This window comes from Capra hircus, chromosome 25 (assembly GCF_001704415.2).
Source record: "Capra hircus breed San Clemente chromosome 25, ASM170441v1, whole genome shotgun sequence".
Lineage (NCBI taxonomy): Eukaryota > Metazoa > Chordata > Mammalia > Artiodactyla > Bovidae > Capra > Capra hircus.
Genome location: NC_030832.1, coordinates 2,435,633 through 2,452,389, shown reverse-complemented (window position 1 = coordinate 2,452,389; position 16,757 = coordinate 2,435,633). Strand labels below are relative to the sequence as shown.

Sequence of the window (16,757 nt, the reverse complement as noted above, 5' to 3'; positions counted from 1 at the left end):
GATGTTTTTGGGTCCCCCGCCGCCCCCTACTGGTCCCAGTGGAGAACGGCACAGGAGATTTTTTTCCATTGTGGCCTTGGTGTTCTTTCAACGCCCTCTACTGACAAAGACTAAAATCTAACTGGCTGGCGAAGGAGAACCGTCTAAGAATCTGGCTCCATTATCACAAAGCAGGACCAAAAGGGTTTATTGGGGGGGTCTGACAGACAATAAATTAGCCGGCACACCTACCAAATACTCTATTGGGCATTGCTGGTAGTTGGTAAATTACTCGTATATAATTATATTGAAGTTGACCATCTTATTGCATTTTCTTTTCCTTCTGATAGTTTTAGTTTATTTTTCTAGCTAGAAAATATAAATATATATTGTAAAGAGTAAAATTTTTCTTTCCAGAAAAGTTATATTCATTTCTAGAATTTATACTTTTATTTTTCTTGTCTTATAGCATTGTCCAGAACTCCCAAAGTGTTAAAAATCAGGACAGGGACTTCCCTCTGGTCCAATGGCTAAAACTCTGGACTTCCAATGCAATGAGCGGATGTTCAGATCCCTGGTCAGGGAACTAGATCCCACAGGACACAACTAAGATCCTGGTGCAGCTAAAAATAATAAACGAATGAATAAAAAGAAATAAATATTGAAAAAATTCAGGACAGCGGGCATCATTGGCTTGGGTAATGATAATACTTTTTGTTTGTCTCTGATATATATTTCCATGCTTGTATTATGGAGCATCTATTCTCATTTGAAGAAGAAAGACCTAGTGATTCCTCGGTATGTTTTCCCTTTCAATAGTAAGTTTTCAGTGGGCATGTGGCCCTTAAGAATAAAGAATATATATTTCCAGTCTACTGCATTGAAGTATGGTATTTCATGTATTTATACTGAAGACAATGATACATAAGCAGATGTGCTGTATGTATCTTACTAGAAAGGGGTTCTGTTTTTCTATTCTCTTTTCCCCAACTGCTAACAGAAATTTGGACATGGGGTCATGGACCATGCAGATGACACTAACCCTAGGGGTGTCAAAGCAAGAAGGTGGAAGTGCCTGGATTCCTGATTATTGTGGGTGGATTTATGCCCAGATGATGGTGTAAGAGAGAAACAGATACTGAGATTAAGCCACTCTTATTTTGGATCTCTATTTTAACCAGAATGTAAACCCTAACTAGCATTACTGCCTTACTGCCTGCTAAGAGTTTATTCTTGCCTGGGAGATTGCATGCACAGAGGAGCCTGGCAGGCTACAGTCCATGGGGTCGCAAAGGGTTGGACACGACTGACTACACGCATGCACACACAGTGTGCACTTTATGCAGGGGTAGCTAATTTCCCCACCTAAAGTCTTTCCCCATCTCAAGCAAATAATGTTCAAATCCTTTGACCTGAGTCTCTCTTCTCACCCAGCCTACTGGAAAATTGACAATGGTCCTAGTGCCTTTCCTGTCAAATCTAAACTCAAGCTAAAATCAGATTTTCTTTCAGTCTTTAAAAAAAAAAAAGTAAAAATACATATTTTTTATTTTTATAATTTCTCTGTGGGATACTGGATATTCTGAATTTCTATGTGATCTTGACTAAACCTTGATATGATTTTTCTAGGAAATCATCCCTTTCATCAACAATTTCAGATTAACATGAAGTTGTACATAATATTCCCATTTGGTTAAAATTTTTTAAATTGGCACATATGATTAAGTCCCACTGCTTGTCTGGGGTCAGTGAAGTAAGACTTTAATGATGGTGGGGCAGCAGGCTTGGAGGAGTCTAGGTATCTACTGACTTTGTGGATTAGGGCTGCTGTGCCAGTTCTGCCATAAGCTATCTCCAGCCCACCTACATGTGTTGTCTTAAGAAATTCACTTCTATCTTGTTAAGATCATCTTTATTTTGGGTCTCTATTATTTGCAGTTGAACTGAATTCTGATTCATTACCTCATAGGGTTGTTATAAAGATTAAATAAATGAGAGAATACACATAGACTACTTAGCCCAATACTAACTTTTAACACAAGGAAACACTCAATAAAGAATGGGTATTCTCAGGGAATTATTCATCACCAGGAGCCTGTCAAACGGTCACGCCACAGGAAAGAGGACTCATGCATGAGAGACAGCAGGAGTTAGGACCTCCGAGGCATCTTTTCCACTTTCCCTGGAAGATTTGAGCCCAGCTTGTTCTGGTCAGTGGCCTGTTGGATCTTAATCATTAGGGCTCACCTGGAGCTTTGTTAGTTGAGAACAGAAAAACTGGCATTAGTTCCAGGAGGTGACAGGCGCAAGCCACAGAGTCCTGCCTCTGCAACCCAGGCAGGAAGCCTGCCTGATCACACATCTCTGGATGGCCGGGGAGCATGAGAAAGTGGACGCCACGGTCGGACCATCTTCATGAACGCCCATTCTCCACCCTTCACACAACACACCAGGGTGAAATCGCAGGCCACAGCCTCTCTCAAGTCTCACCTTTCTAACCAACCCCCACCCCTCCCTTCCACCACTGGTGTCATTTCAGCTCCTGGAACACCAATCTTCCTCAGGGTAGGGCTTTTATTCATTCTGTTCCCCTAGCTTGGAAGGTCCTACCCCCAAAGCCCAAACTTCCCTCCTGTGAGGGGCCGTCTCCAACAACCAGTACCTACCATCCTCCCTTACTTCACCCGGTTCCTTTTTTTCTGGTATCTGTCACTACTTGAAAGTAATGTATATGTCATTCATACGTTTACACTGCTTGTTAGTCTCCCTTACTAGAGCGGAACCCCTTGAGGGCACGGATCTTGTCTGGTTTTTTTCATCGCTTATTCTTCGATATTTAGCAAAGGACCTGGAAGGCACGTTTTCATTTCGTATTTGAAAAATGAAGGAGTGAATGCAGCAAAGCCCCTATTTAACGTTTCCTCGCCCTTTACCATCCACCCCTGCGCGCCACTCATCACCATGTCCCCCCTCCAGCATGGACTGCCTCACTTTCCCCGGCTCCCAGCAAAAGAATCAAGGTCTTCTTCAGGCCGTTTCCACACCCGACTTTTCCAGGCAGCCCAGTTAGGCCCTGCTTCAAGGCTCAGCAGGTGTTAAGAGCGCTGGCAGGAAGCGTCTGGGCTCTCGCTGAACTCCTGTGCGGGGGCCACGACTCGCCGGCTACCGTGCACAGGGCAGCCATTACCAGGGCCCCATGTGGTCTCTGGGCAGCAACAAGTCTCAGCTCTTCTCAAGAAGCTAAGCTGGAAGCGGCTGCGGCCCGAGCCCTCGCCTTCTGTCCGCCCCCTCTCTAGGACGGCAGGAGGTTTGGCGTCTCGGTGGTAGGCCTGGCTGAGCGGAAAAGGCAAAGTTCCAAAGCCCAAAGCGTCGACCAGTTGCCAGGCAACCGTGCGGCTTGGGGGCGTGAGGGGGAAGGAATGCCTAGAAAACAAACGTCTGTCTTGACTGGTCACTTTTGCTGGAGCCCACCCTCTAGCCCCGCCTCGACAGCTGATTGGCAAAGGCCAACGTGGGAGGGGCGGGACCTTACGAAACTCGTCCTCCGGGATATGAGGCGACCCCCAGACTGCCGACTCCGCGAGGTCACACGAGTTTGGGAGGAGTTTCTCAGGCTATCGCAGTGCTGAATCAGCCAACGTGCCCGGCCCGGCCCAGGTACGGCATATGCCTTTAGCAAGGACTTGGGCCGGGGAATTCCCTGGCTGTCCGATGGTTAGGAACTCGAAGTTTTCATTTTATCAAGGCCAAGGGTAAAACGAGCAGGCAGGCTCAGGCAGGGCAAATTACAAAGGACATGTACTATAATGAAAGCTGAGCGCCGAAGAATTGATGCTTTTAAACTGTGGTGTTGGAGAAGACTCTTGAGAGTCCCTTGGACTGCATGCAAGGAGATCCAACCAGTCCATCCTAAAGGAAATCAGTCCTGAATATTCATTGGAAGGACAGATGCTGAAGCTTAAACTCCAATACTTTGGCTACCTGATGTGAAGAACCAACTCATCTGAAAAGATCCTGATACTGGGAAAGATTGAAGGCGGGAGAAGGGGACGACAGAGAATGAGATGGTTGGATGGCATCACTGACTTGATGGACACGAGTTTGAGTAAACTCCGGGAGCTGGTGAAGGACAGGGAAGCCGGGCGTGCTGCAGTCCATGAGGTCGCAAAGAGTCAGACACAAGTGAGAGACCGAACTGTGCAAAAAGGCCAAGGAGGTGAGAAGTAGGAGAGGGAGATGGCATCAGCCTCAGAAAGGACCAGGAGAGGTAGGGAATCCCTGGTGAGAAATCCTCACTGGATTGAAGCTGGGACCCAAGGGATGCAGGTGAAAATGTGCAGCCACAAAATGCAGGCCCCAGTGCCTGAGACAGGAGACAAGGTAGGCAGAAGACACTGAGCATGAATTCCCATGCTGACTCTGCCCTGCTCCCGACTCCCTAGGAAAAAAGCCAGGCAGGGCCCAGGGCTCAGCGGGAACACCTAATGACAAGAGCAGCAAAAGTGGCCGGTTGGCTTCAGGTTGGAAACCTCTAGATTCTGGAATGGGTCCCAAGCCAGGTAAAGCCTGGGGAGAAAGGTGCCTTCTCAGAGGACTGAGTGAGAATGCATAGTTGCCCCGGAAGGCTCCACTTTCCCCACGAGTCCAGCATCAGCTTCCAGGGCCCCATGAAAGGAAGCTATAGGCTGTCGCTTGAATTCCAAGGCCTTTAATTTGTGGCAAGCATGCCTGGTCCTCATCTGAGCTCCTCCCGTGTTGCCACCCCCATGCCAGCACCTCCCCGCCTCCCTTCCTGGGTCTCCCAGGTCACACCCCCACAGCAGATGCCCCGGCCCCTCCCTCCCAGCCTCCTAGGTAGGGGGAGGCGGGGGTGCTGCCAGAGCCCCGGCCGCCCCCAGCATCAGCATGGCCAGGGCCTTGGGCCCCGCCGTGTGGATCTTCTCGTGCCGATGCAGGTTGGAACGCCGGCTAAAGCTCTTGCCGCACAGCGGGCAGGAGTAGGGCCGGACGCCGCGGTGGGTGCGCTGGTGCGCGGTGAGGTGCGAGCTGTGGCTGAAGCTCTTGCCGCAGTCGAGGCAGTGGTAGGGCTTCTCGCCGGTGTGCGTGCGGTTGTGCGCAATGAGGTTGGATCGCTGGCTGAAGCACTTACCGCACTCGGGGCATGGGTAGGGCTTGACCCCGGTGTGGGTGCGCTGGTGGGTGACCAGGGCCGAGCTCTGCGTGAAGCACTTGCCACAGATGGGGCACTTGTGCGGCTTGGCGCCCGTGTGGGTGCCCTGGTGGGTGACCAGGTCCGAGCGGCGGGTGAAGCGCTTGGCGCAGCGGTCGCACACGTAGGGCTTCTCGCCCGTGTGGATGCGCTGGTGCTGGATCAGCGTCGAGTGGTGGCTGAAGCTCTTCCAGCAGGACGGGCAGGTGTAGGGCTTCTCGCCCGTGTGGATGATCTGGTGCTGGATCAGGTGCGAGCTGCGGCCGAAGCGCTTGCCGCAGTCCGTGCAGGCGTAGGGCTTCTCGCCCGTGTGCGTGCGCCGGTGCGTCACCAGGTGTGAGTGCCAGCTGAAGGCCTTGCCGCACTGCTCGCACTTGTACGTCTTCTTGCCCACCTCGCTGTCCAGCGCCAGGCCCTCCTCGCTGCTCTCGGGGGCGGCCGTCTCCCCTTCTCTGGGCTGCTCTGGGAAGTGGCCCTCCTGGGTTTTCGGGAGGTCGGTATCAGGCGGGGCTGATTCCGGCTGTGCCTCCTCCACGGGACAGGGCTGCACATTGTCCTTGGCTGGCCCTGAGTTCTGGCCGCTGGCTGCTCGCTGCCCGCACCGCGGGGCCTCCCCCTGGGCTCTTCCCACTCTGCAGGAAGGACTTTTGAAGGCCTTTGCATCGCCAAGGGCTCCCAGGGATGCAGCCAGCTCCTCCTTGTCTGCCTCTACCACTCCTGGATAAACAGGGTTTCCAGCAAGAGAGAGGCTTTCATGAGGGCCCCAGGGGAGTTCTGGAGATGGAGATGAGGGCAAGCACCTGCGGGGCACCCTGGAAGCAAGAGCCACCTCCACACAGGAGGGGAGGTGGGTGGCCCCGCCCCAGGAGGGGCTGTGTGTCTGCACCCCGCAAGAAACAGCCCGCACTGACCTGGGGCATCAGCGAGTGACAGCCAAGACCCCACGACCCTGCCCACCTGTCCCCTCTGCACGCACCTCTTTTCTCCTCCTCATGTCCCAACTGCCTGCTGGAGCCCGGGGCCTCGCCCTTGCCCTGCACTTGAGAGGCCCAGAAAGGTCTGTTGAAGGGAAACCCTGCTTGGAAAGAGATGCTGCGCTCAGTCAGGGCCCTTCGGGCTGCACAGTGGGAGATACCAGCACCCACCCTCCAGAGAAGTGATGGAGCAAAAGAGGGGGTGCAGCTCTGCAAACACAGGGCAAAACCAGATGGCCACACCCTCTCAGGGCACAGTTTCCCAGCATCGTCTGGACACTCTTCTCAGGGCTGGCCACCCCTGTGTCACACAGCCCCCAGCAGTGGCCCCCTCAGTCAGAATCCAGACGCATCTTCCTCTCCTGCACCTGCACCTTCCCAGGACCATAAAGAGGGCTCCTGGGACAGGGGCAGTGGGCAGAGAGAGGCCAGCAGGAGGGCTGGGCTGAGAGGGCTAGGGACACAGACCACCCATACGTCAGGGACCACGTCCCATTTGCCAAGTCCCCCAGGTTTGAGGGCCTGGGAATTCTGGTCAAGCCAGGAAGACAGCAGAGGGGGCCCTGGGCTTCACGACCTGATCCAAGCCCCACGGGAGCAAAGGAACGCGTGGACCAGTGGGTGGTTTAGGGCATTCATGAGGCCCACCATGGGGCTGCAACTGGAGGTTGGTTCCCTCTGATCTCCCAGGACTTGCCTGGACCTGCTGGCCGAGGCCCCAGAAAGTCCCAACGTTGGGTGGTGAGCAAACCTGAGATAATTACAGGCATGAGCAGAGCCACTGCTGTGATCCTGAGGCCTACCACCAAAGTCAGAAGGTGGAACCACCCAGTCTGTGGCTCCACCGAGGCTAGCAGGTGTGTAACAGACACGCAGACAGACTGACCAAATGAATGAATGAACGCTATGATTTTCCCATAAACCCTCATAAAATTCTGTCATGAAAACTAGAGCCTGAATTTGAGGAGTCAAAGCCCTAGGACTTAATTACTTACCATGAGAAAAACCGAGGGAACCAAGGCCCCTCTGAGAAGAGGACATGGCCCTGGGAGAGGAATGTGACAGCTCAGAGTCAAAGGCCTGGAGGGACCAGCCGGCACCGTTCCCCATCCCCTGGGCCTGGAGCCTGGCCCGGAGCCAAGCCTTCTGCTCAGACACCTCTGAAGCTGGGCTTGGAGGGGAGAGGAAGGGGAGCTACTGGAAGGAGCTAGGGAAGAACTGGAGCACAGTCTCTAGGTGGGCATTGTCCAGCATGGCAGCCGCTGGCCCTGTGTGGCTGCTTCAGCTCAAATCTGAGCTGATTAAAATGAGATAAAAGAGCTCAGTGGCTCCAGCTGCATTTCAAGGACTCACTAGCTACATCTGGCTTGTGGCTACCACATCAGCACAGAAAGGACATTTCCACCACTAGGAAGGTTCTATAGGACAGTGAGGTCTGGATGAACTGCAAGAGGGGATTCAAGCCATGGAAATGGGGGAGGAGGTGGCAGTGGACGGGCCCCGCTCTGATTTCCCAGCCCTTACCCAAGGACAGCCCGCTCCTTTTCTGCAGGACCTCCCTGTAGAAGCTCTGCTGGGTGTGGTCCAGCCGTCCCCATTCCTCCCGGGAGAGGTACAGAGCCACGTCCTCAAAGGTCACCGGCATCTGAAACAACACAGAAGGCCCCCTCTCCGGGACTCATCGGGACGTGGTGGAGGCGCTCAGTGGTGCCAGGACGAGGACAGACCTGGACCCCCATCCTGCTGACTGCAGTGAGGCCTGCCCTGGGTCTGCTGGTGAAGCAGGGCAGCTGCCTAAGGAAGACTTTTGGGGCAAGAACCATGCGACTGTGGACAGCACAGGACAAAAGCAAGACTCCCTTTCGGCACCACTTCCAAAGCTCAGGATCTCTGGCCCCCACCCTCAGGTCCAGCACTCGGATCCGGAGCACAGCTCCGTCACAGACGCTGTCCCTCCACGTCTTTTGGCTCCTCCTCCAGCCCTGGACATGGACACTCACCTGGGACCAGGCAGTGAGCAGCGCCGTGGCCATCTGCCGGTCTCTGGTCCTCCCCTCGCGGGAGAGCACAGGAATCTGGGGGGCTGGGGGGGCTGAGAGGGGAGAGAGGTCCTCAGGTGGCCACCTCGCCCTGCTTGGCCCTCCTGCTCCCGGGAGTGAACGAATGCCAGGCCCACCAGGGACCTCCCGCTGCCTCCAATTCCACCCCTAACCTGACCCGAGAGGAGGGTCAGTGGGCTCTGAGGGTGAGTCGGGCAGCTTCTGCGGGGAAGGTGGGGCAGACACCTGGGTCTCCCTACCTGGGCTGGGAGCAGGGAAAGGGCCCCTCTCCCCAGTCCCTTTCTCACCTCCTCCAGGCAGGAAACACACTTTCTCCTTAGCGCCCTGGCTTAGGGGCACCCAGCCCCGTGCTCCTTGAGCTCTGGTCTCCGGCAACACCCCTTCAGGGTGTGGCTCCTCTGGCTCCACCTTGATGCGGGGTGACTCCCGGGCCTCTCCTAGAGGCACTGGCCCCTCTGACTCAGAGAGCATTTCTTGACAAGAATGCCCATGACCTGGAGTCTAGGAATGACAGCAGCATCAGCACTGGGAAGGAGGATGGGAGATACAGAGGCAGAGCCCATGGGTGGTGGAGCGTACACCCAAGGGCCAGGCTGCCCTGCTCCCCTCTGTCCCCGAGACCCGCACACCCTGGTTCATGCCCACCAGCAAGCAGGACCGTGGGGGAAGGAAGGGAAGCTGGGCATAGCCCTGCAGGTGCCCACGGGGCAGACACCTCTTCCCAACGTGAGCCTCACACCTCCCATACCAGTGTGGATTGCTATTCTCTAAAAAAAAAAGCAAGAGTGTTCCAGAAAAACATCTATTTGTGCTTTACTGACTATGCCAAAGCCTTTGACTGTGTGGATCACAATAAACTGTGGAAAATTCTGAAAAGATGGTAATACCAGACCACCTGACCTGCCTCCTGAGAAATCTGTATGCAGGTCCGGAAGCAACAGTTAGAACTGGACATGGAACAACAGACTGGTTCCAAATAGGAGTATATCAAGGCTGTATACTGTCACCCTGCTTATTTAACTTATATGCAGAGTACGTCATGAGAAACACTAGACTGGAGGAAGCACAGGCTGGAATCAAGATTGCTGGGAGAAATATCAATAACCTCAGATATGCAGATGACACCACCCTTATGGCAGAAAGTGAAGAACTAAAGAGCCTCCTGATGAAAGTGAAAAAGTTGGCTTAAAGCTCAATATTCAGAAAACTAAGATCATGGCATCTGGTCCCATCACTTCATGGGAAATAGATGGGGAGGGAGTGGAAACAGTGTCAGACTTTATTTTGGGGGGCTCCGAAATCACTGCAGATGGTGACTGCAGCCATGAAATTAAAAGACGCTTACTCTGTGGAAGGAAAGTTATGACCAACCTAGACAGCATATTAAAAAGCAGAAACATTACTTTCCAACAAAGGTCCATCTAGCCAAGGCTGTGGTTTTTCCAGTGATCATGTATGGATGTGAGAGTTGGACTATAAAGAAAGCTGAGCACAGAATTGATGCTTTTGAACTATGGTGTTGGAGAAGACTCTTGAGAGTCCCTTGGATTGCAAGGAGATCCAACCAGTCCATACTAAAGGAGATCAGTCCTGGGTGTTCATTGGAAGGACTAATGTTGAAGCTGAAACTCCAATACTTTGGCCACCTCATGCGAAGAACTGACTCATTGGAAAAGACCCTGATGCTGGGAAGATTGAGGGCAGGAGTAGAAGGGGATGACAGAGGATGAGATGGCTGGATGGCATCACTGACTCAATGGACATGGGTTTGGGTGGACTCCAGGAGTTGGTGAGGGAGGCCTGGTGTGCTGCGGTTCATGGGGTCAAACAGTCGGACACAACTGAGCGACTGAATTGAACTGAATACATGAGGAAACAGTGTAGTTGGGTCAGGCGAATAGTGTTCCCCCAAAATTCATGTCTACTTGGAACCTTATTTGGATTAAAGGTCTTTCGGATGTAATGGAGTCTATGGTCCATAGAGTCGCAGAGTCGGACACAATTGAAGCAACTCAGCACAGATATAATGAGTTAAGGATCTTGAGATGAAATCATCCTGGAATCAGTTGGGCCCTAAATCCAGTGACTGGTGTCTGTATATGAGGAGAGGACCCAAGGATTTCCCAGTGGTCCAGTGGTTAGGACTCCAAGCTTTCACTGCCAAGGGCCAGGGTTTCATCTCTGATCGTGGAACTAGGACCCCACAAGTCAAAACAAAACAACGAAATAGAGGGCATAGAAACAGAGGCAAAGCCGTGTGAAGTTGTTAGTAGAGACTGGAACGATGCTGTCAGAAGCCCAGGGATACCTGGAGCCACTAGAAGCTGACAAGCAGGAAGGATCTTCCGCTAGAGCCTCGGGAGAGGGCCCTGCTAACACCTTGATTTTGGGGTTCTGGCCTTCAAATGTGTGAGAAAATAAATTCTGGTTGTTTTAAGCCACCCACTTTGTGGTTCTTTGTTACAGCAAACACAGGAACCTAACACACCCAGGCTCTGAGATCAGACAACAGCCCAAGGTCACAGAGCTGGGAGTGACTTGACCAAGACTGGAACTCAAGTGGAGCTGACCCACAAGGCACCTCTAGGGCCACCACTTCTTGAAAGTGACAGGAAGGCCTGTGGCCTTGGGCCATTTCAGGCCTTACTCAATTGGTCAAAGAAGCTGGAGTTTCTGATTTGGAAAAAGTCCAAGAGTACCTCTAAGTGTGTTGAGTTCCTGCATCCACCTAGGTCTGATGGAAAGAAAACTCCCAGGCTCATCCCCTTGAGCACTGCCTCCCACGGTGGGACTTCCAGGGCCCTCCATGCCCCCTTCACAGCAGCTTCAGGGCCCAGCCCTCTGGGAGGCTGAGGGGCAGGCTTTGGAGTCAGGCTGCCGGGGCTGACATCCGTAACCTCTGGTCACTAGCCTTTCAGCCCAAAGCAGAGCAGAGCATTGGAGAAAGTCACTTCCCTTGCACTGGGAGGTCCTGTGAGGCCTCATCTCACCCACAGCACTGGGCACCAGCCAGCCTCCTGCTGGGAACTCAAGTCTATCCCTCTACCTCCCACCCACCTGGGTACAGGCTAGGGTCTGGACAAGAAACACCTTAAGCCAGGAGTCAAAGTGCCTGAGAGCCACGTGGGCCTGGTGGTCTCTGAGACCCAGCTGCTCTACCTCCGCACTAGAGACACGCGAGAGCTACCCTCTCCAGAAAGTTCTGGATGAACAAAGAGCGGTGCTGGTAATTATTATTATCACTCTCCTGTGGGAGCTGACAGAATCCAATCCGTAGCAGAGAATGCTACGGACCTGTGAGGCCCATTGGGTGTTACAAAGGCATGATGGAGGGGAAACTGAGCAGCGGTAAAAATTCTTTGTGCTTCTACGATATGAACACAGAAAACACACACTTGATTTGTCTTTGCACTTGCAGCCACTGGAATCCTAGTTGAGGAGTTCCAGGTTTCTCTGACCCAGGATCTAGTTGCTATGGGTGGTGCTGGTTTATAAGCTGCAGTAATGAGCTCCTAGGGGCTGACAAGCTGCACACACACGACTCCCCTGCCTATTATCTTCTCCCAGCCTCCCCACCACCTGGTGAGACAGGTGGGCACTGCAGGCACATGATCCGCATTTTACAGACAACGCCTGGTTCCCAGAGGCCAGGGGTCTGCGCAAGGTCGCACACTCAGCTGCAGCTGACTCAGGTTCCCCCACGGCTGGTGACCCTGGTCCTCCCTCAGGTTAATTACACACACACAGGAAGGACTAAGTGCTCAGGCCCAGAGTGAGAGGAGCTGGGGACCCAGGCAGAGGGGTGAGGCTTGCCATGTGCCCATTTGCCCAGAGCAAACCCCACCTGTAGGACTCCCCATGCAACCCCCTTACCATCTTATGTAGCTTTTGGTCTGCTGACTATGAATTCACCAGGCAAAGGAAAACAGTCCCATAGAAGTCAATTCCCTGGTGGAAGGTATTTTCCATCATACCTTCTCTTCAACACCCCCGAACCCATCTACCAGCCTTGCTCCCTCAGAGAGTCTAACTCTTTCAAATGCCCTGCCCTGAAAAATCCCCTCCCACTCCAATCCTTCCAGTGCATGCCTTCCCTTCCCAACACCCCATTCATACCTCTCGGGCTCTCTCCTTGTTCTGGGTAGCCCGGATGCCTCTGTCGTCTGCAGACATTTTTTTAAATCTCAGAGCCAGAAAGCACCGTTGAGTCGTTTTGTGCTCGTGTTGGCCAAGCCCCCTCCAGCTTCTGGCCAGGAGCCTGGAGGAGCAGAAGGAAATCAGCCAGCGTCTCCTGCACATCCCCTGAAAGTCCCGAAATCCCCACGCGGGACCAGACCCATCCTTGGCCCCAGTCGGACATAAAGCCTCCCGGACGCCCTCCAACGGCCTCTCTCTCTAAGCTGTTTTTGGTTCCTCGCTCTGACTGAATGCTGTTTTCTGTGATCCCCTTTATCGCTGAAGCAACAACTCCGAATCTCAGAGCAGCTGGGTTAGGGAAAGCTGGGGGAATTTGGAATCTGTATCTCCCGTCACCAAGAGCGTAAAGATCTGCCGAGATGCTACCAAACAGCTGCTGAGTGGGGCCCCGCCCGCCGCAGCCAGCTCGGCGGAGGAATCGAGGCCCCGGAGTCTCCCGGCCCCGGACACACACACACACACACACACACACACACACACCCCTGCCCTCGACCTGACTCGGTCCCACCTGGGATCCCGAAATTGAGCCGCCCGCTCTCAGCAGCCCTCCCTGCGGCTGCAACCACCCGCCCGGGCCGGGCGTCCATCCTGCTCACGGTCCCGCACGAATGGTGTCCTTCCTCTCTCCGAACCCGGTCCAGGCCTCCTCCTCTCCCCGCCAGCCCGTAGCCTTCCACCTTTGACCCCGGCCCCTCCTGCCAGCCGGCCACCCGCGCGGCTCTCGGGATCCAGGCGCCCTCCCAGCCCCGCTCTCACCGACGTGAAGGCGGAGGGGGCTACGGGCGGCGGAGCCCCGCCCCCGGGGAAGGGAGTCTCCGCAGCCTGCGCCCGGCGCAAGGAGCCTGGTGGAGACTGGGATTAGGAACGACAGGAAGTCCCTCCCAGATCCCGTTCCCCACGCAGCTGCTGCCCTACAGGGTTCCCAGCCTGGAGGGTTCCGGGTCTGGGGTCCCGAGGCCGGCTGCACCTGCTCTCGGCCGGCCAGGAGACGACTCCCGAGATCCTCCTTGCTGGCTCACAACCGCTTTATCTGGCCTGTACTCGTGAAACCAGCCAAGCAGGGGCGCCAAAGAGGGAACATAGATTTTGTCGAAGGATTTTGATATTTGAAAACGTTTCAAATGTGCAGCTGTCCTTACAGGACGGACACTGCCCAGTGGAGGGACACGGTGCTCCTTTTCAGTACACAGTTTCTGAAGGTCTTATCGGTGTCTCCATGGAGACATCCTTGGATTTCATTTAAGGCTCCCACAGTGGTCAGCAGGTCCTCTGAGGGCATAGTAGAATCCTTCAGAATTCTAGGACTCCGAAAACAAGTTGAACTCCACAAGCAGAATTGCAAACCCAATTTCCTGCAAACCCAAAAAATGCTGCAAGGGCCAAGTGGGGAACCAAAGGTGGTAAACTGAGAGCAGATCCCTAATGGGAGAAATATGGGTCCAGGGTTTCTCTGGTTGGTCTCTTTTCTCAAGACAGTCAATCTTATGGGGACTCTCATAAGTTTTAAGTTTTGGTATCTAAGTTTTTTTTTCTTTTTTAAATTAAACCCTTGTTGAGCGCACACAGCAAGCACACCAAGGGGATGGTACAGGGGCCAGTGGTGTCTGTTTTCCTGGGTGACAAGGATGCATCTCAGAGGACCTTAAGGCTGGCATGGAGGTCTCACTGCCTAAGAGCAATCCTAGGAAGCAGGGAAACCTGGGAACAACGCTCTACCCACCCCTACCCCACATGCCTCACACCTTGGAAAGATGTGGGATTAATCTCATTTTTTTTCCAGACATCTTCCTCCCCACCCCTAGCTCCCTCTCAAGGCTAGGGATAGAAGTGACATAGGGGCCTGACCCAGCCATCCCTGACCCAGCATGGGGTCCCAAGCCCTCAGACAACCCTGGTGGCTTCATAGTCCACCTCTCCGCCTCCATCTTTCCCTCGGATCCTGAGAACTAAGTTTCCCAAAGTGGGAGAGCAGAGACTATGCTTCACTTCCTGGGGCAAGGCACCCATTCCTCCTTAACAGGGCACAGGAGACCGGGTGTCAGGAAAGGGGTGAAGGTCAGCCCTGTAGTCAGATACCAGGAAGATTCCTCCTGGAAACGTTCCCAGGCCCCCTGCCTTCTGCCCATCAGAGTCCTCTGAGACTCTGGAAATGAGAGGAAACCATTCCAGGGCTTGCTCTAGGCCTGAGCAGGTCTAGGAGGAAGGATGATCAATATTTGCTGTGTGAGAACTGCAGTTCCTGAAAGACTTCAGAAAGGCGCCAGGGCAGAGTGAGTCAATAAATAAAGCGGTCAAAACCTTAAATGCCTTCAGTAACCAGGTAGTACTGAAGATCCGCTGGAGAAGGGAAAGGCTACCCACTCCAGTATTCTGGCCTGGAGAATTCCATGGACTGTATAGTCCATGGGGTCACAAAGAGTCGGACACGACTAAGCAACTTTCACTTCACAGTAAACGATCAGTGCTTGGGGTATAAGACTGGAGTGAGAGGGACTTCGAAGGTCTCAAGAAACCACATTTTGTTCAAAAGGGGTGTTTGGGGGTTCGATATAGCCAAAAACTTGAGGATTTTTCAAGAGAAGTCAAAAAAGAGTTCAATTTTTATGTGAAATATCCTGAGGTTTGGATGTTGATGACTAAAACCAAAAAGCAGTTTAAGAACTGTATACAATTCCAACAGAAAACATCTGCTGTCTCATTTCACAGGCCACCAGGTTAGGGGTGTACTTACCTCAGGAGCCTGTTTATAAAATAATTGTCACGGATGAAGGGGCTTTTTGGAACTTCAGGGACAGGAAATGCTCAACAAATGCCAACTCTGGTATCCTGTGACTAAAGTGAGCTTGAGTAAGAAAATGCTACCTTTAGTAAATATTGGGTTGGGCAAAATGGATTTTTGGTCAATCCAATAACTCTGTGAATTACCCCCAGACTGGCCTGTGAGCTGATTCAGGTCTTAAAGAGGACCTTACAGAAACAGCCAGGATAATAAAAACTAGGGGGAAAAAACCATTTGACTTAAGAAAAACAAAAACAAACGTACTAATTAAGATGGTTAAACCAGGCTGGGGACAGGGTACTGCAGAGATTTATTTAGCCTTAGGAAAGAAAGAGGATAAGGCAAATAAAGGAATGTGAGAGAAGCCAAGAAAAACAGGAATAATCGAGTAATATGAGATCAAATGTTAACCACTGAAAAAGAAGACGCTTGCTCCTTGAAAGAAAAGCTGTAACCAACTTGCTCCTTGGAAGAAAAGGTATAACCAACCTAGACAGCATATTAAAAGGCAGAGACATTACTTTGCCAACAAAGGTCTATCTAGTCAAAGCTATGGTTTTTCCAGTAGTCATGTGTGGATGTGAGAGCTGAACTATAAAGAACTTTGAGCGCCAAAGAATTGATACTTTTGAACTGGGGTGTTGGAGAAGACTCTTGAGAGTCCCTTGAACTGCAAGGAGATCAAACCAGTCCATCCTAAAGAAAATCAGTTCTGAATATTCATTGGAAGGACTAATGTTGAAGCTGAAACTGCAATACTTTGGCCACCAGGTGCGAAGAGCTGACTCATTGGAAAAGACCCTGATGCTGGGGAAGACTGAAGGCAGGAAGAGAAGGGGACGTCAGAGGATGAGATGGTTGGATGGCATCACCGACTCGATGGACACGAGTTTGAGCAAGCTCCGGGAGTTGGTGAAGGACAGGGAAGTCGGGCGTGCTGCAGTCCATGTGGCCGCAAAGAGTCGGACACGACTGAGCGACTGAATTGAACTGATAAGTGTTAGGTAGGTGGAGCCATAAATTTAAAAAAAAAAAAGTTTTTAAGAAGAAAAATAACTAAGAACTTTCAGGGCAGCTGGAGATCAGGTCGTGAGTGTTCACGCGGCCGGCGGTCCGCTGACCCCCAGAGGTGTACAGGGAACCCGCGACTCCATGCCCGGGGCTGCGAGGTGGCAGCTGGAGGACGCATTCGGAGCCAAGCGAGGCCCAGAACGCGCACAAGTCGGCGCAACCCAGCTGCACTGCCAGCAGAATACCGACGCGGGGAGCGCGTCGCCCAGGCAACGACTCTACCGTCCCGCCCGCAGAGCGCAATCCAGTTCGCGCCCCCGAGGGCAGCCCCACCGGGGCTGGAGGGTGATCCAGTTGCTACCTGACCTTGGCTGGTGTGCCCGCGTTTCCCGTCCCGCTGCCCATTTCAACTTCCGGTTTTCCTGGGTCTCTCGTGGAGCCCGCCTGTGGACCAGGGGCACGTGGGCAACTGGGGCGATAAGGACCGAGGGGCGGACGTCCGGGAGCCCTCAAGTTCCCCGTGGGGAGAATGGGAATGGCCGCGCGAG

General features: G+C 53.0%; 1 protein-coding gene across 9 annotated transcripts; it reads right to left on the bottom strand.

The window, feature by feature from the left end:
- On the bottom strand, positions 4,672–16,757 carry ZNF205 (zinc finger protein 205). Of its 9 annotated transcripts, XM_018040126.1 has the most exons (8): positions 13,176–13,266; positions 12,339–12,480; positions 12,096–12,170; positions 8,510–8,723; positions 8,163–8,254; positions 7,687–7,807; positions 6,165–6,263; positions 4,672–5,905 (listed from the first exon to the last, which is right to left on the bottom strand). In XM_018040126.1, the coding sequence occupies exons 3-8, from the start codon at positions 12,096–12,098 to the stop codon at positions 4,830–4,832; spliced, it is 1,605 nt and encodes a 534-aa protein (XP_017895615.1). In that variant the 5' UTR covers positions 12,099–12,170; positions 12,339–12,480; positions 13,176–13,266; the 3' UTR covers positions 4,672–4,829. The 9 variants fall into 9 exon arrangements, with proteins under 9 accessions (XP_017895615.1, XP_017895611.1, XP_017895608.1 ...); XM_018040122.1 differs by lacking the exons at positions 12,096–12,170; positions 13,176–13,266 and adding an exon at positions 16,576–16,757 and having other exon boundaries at positions 6,165–6,266; XM_018040119.1 differs by lacking the exon at positions 12,096–12,170 and having other exon boundaries at positions 6,165–6,266; positions 12,928–13,298.

Coding starts and splice junctions, on each gene's coding strand:
- ZNF205 (XM_013974711.2), bottom strand. CDS start 12,521: ATGTGCAGGAGACGCTGGCTGATTTCCTTCTGCTCCTCCAGGCTCCTG. Junction 8,724..12,338: donor ACAAGGAGAGAGCCCGAGAG/GTATGAATGGGG, acceptor TGTCATTCCTAG/ACTCCAGGTCATGGGCATTC. Junction 5,906..6,164: donor ACATGAGGAGGAGAAAAGAG/GTGCGTGCAGAG, acceptor CTGTTTATCCAG/GAGTGGTAGAGGCAGACAAG.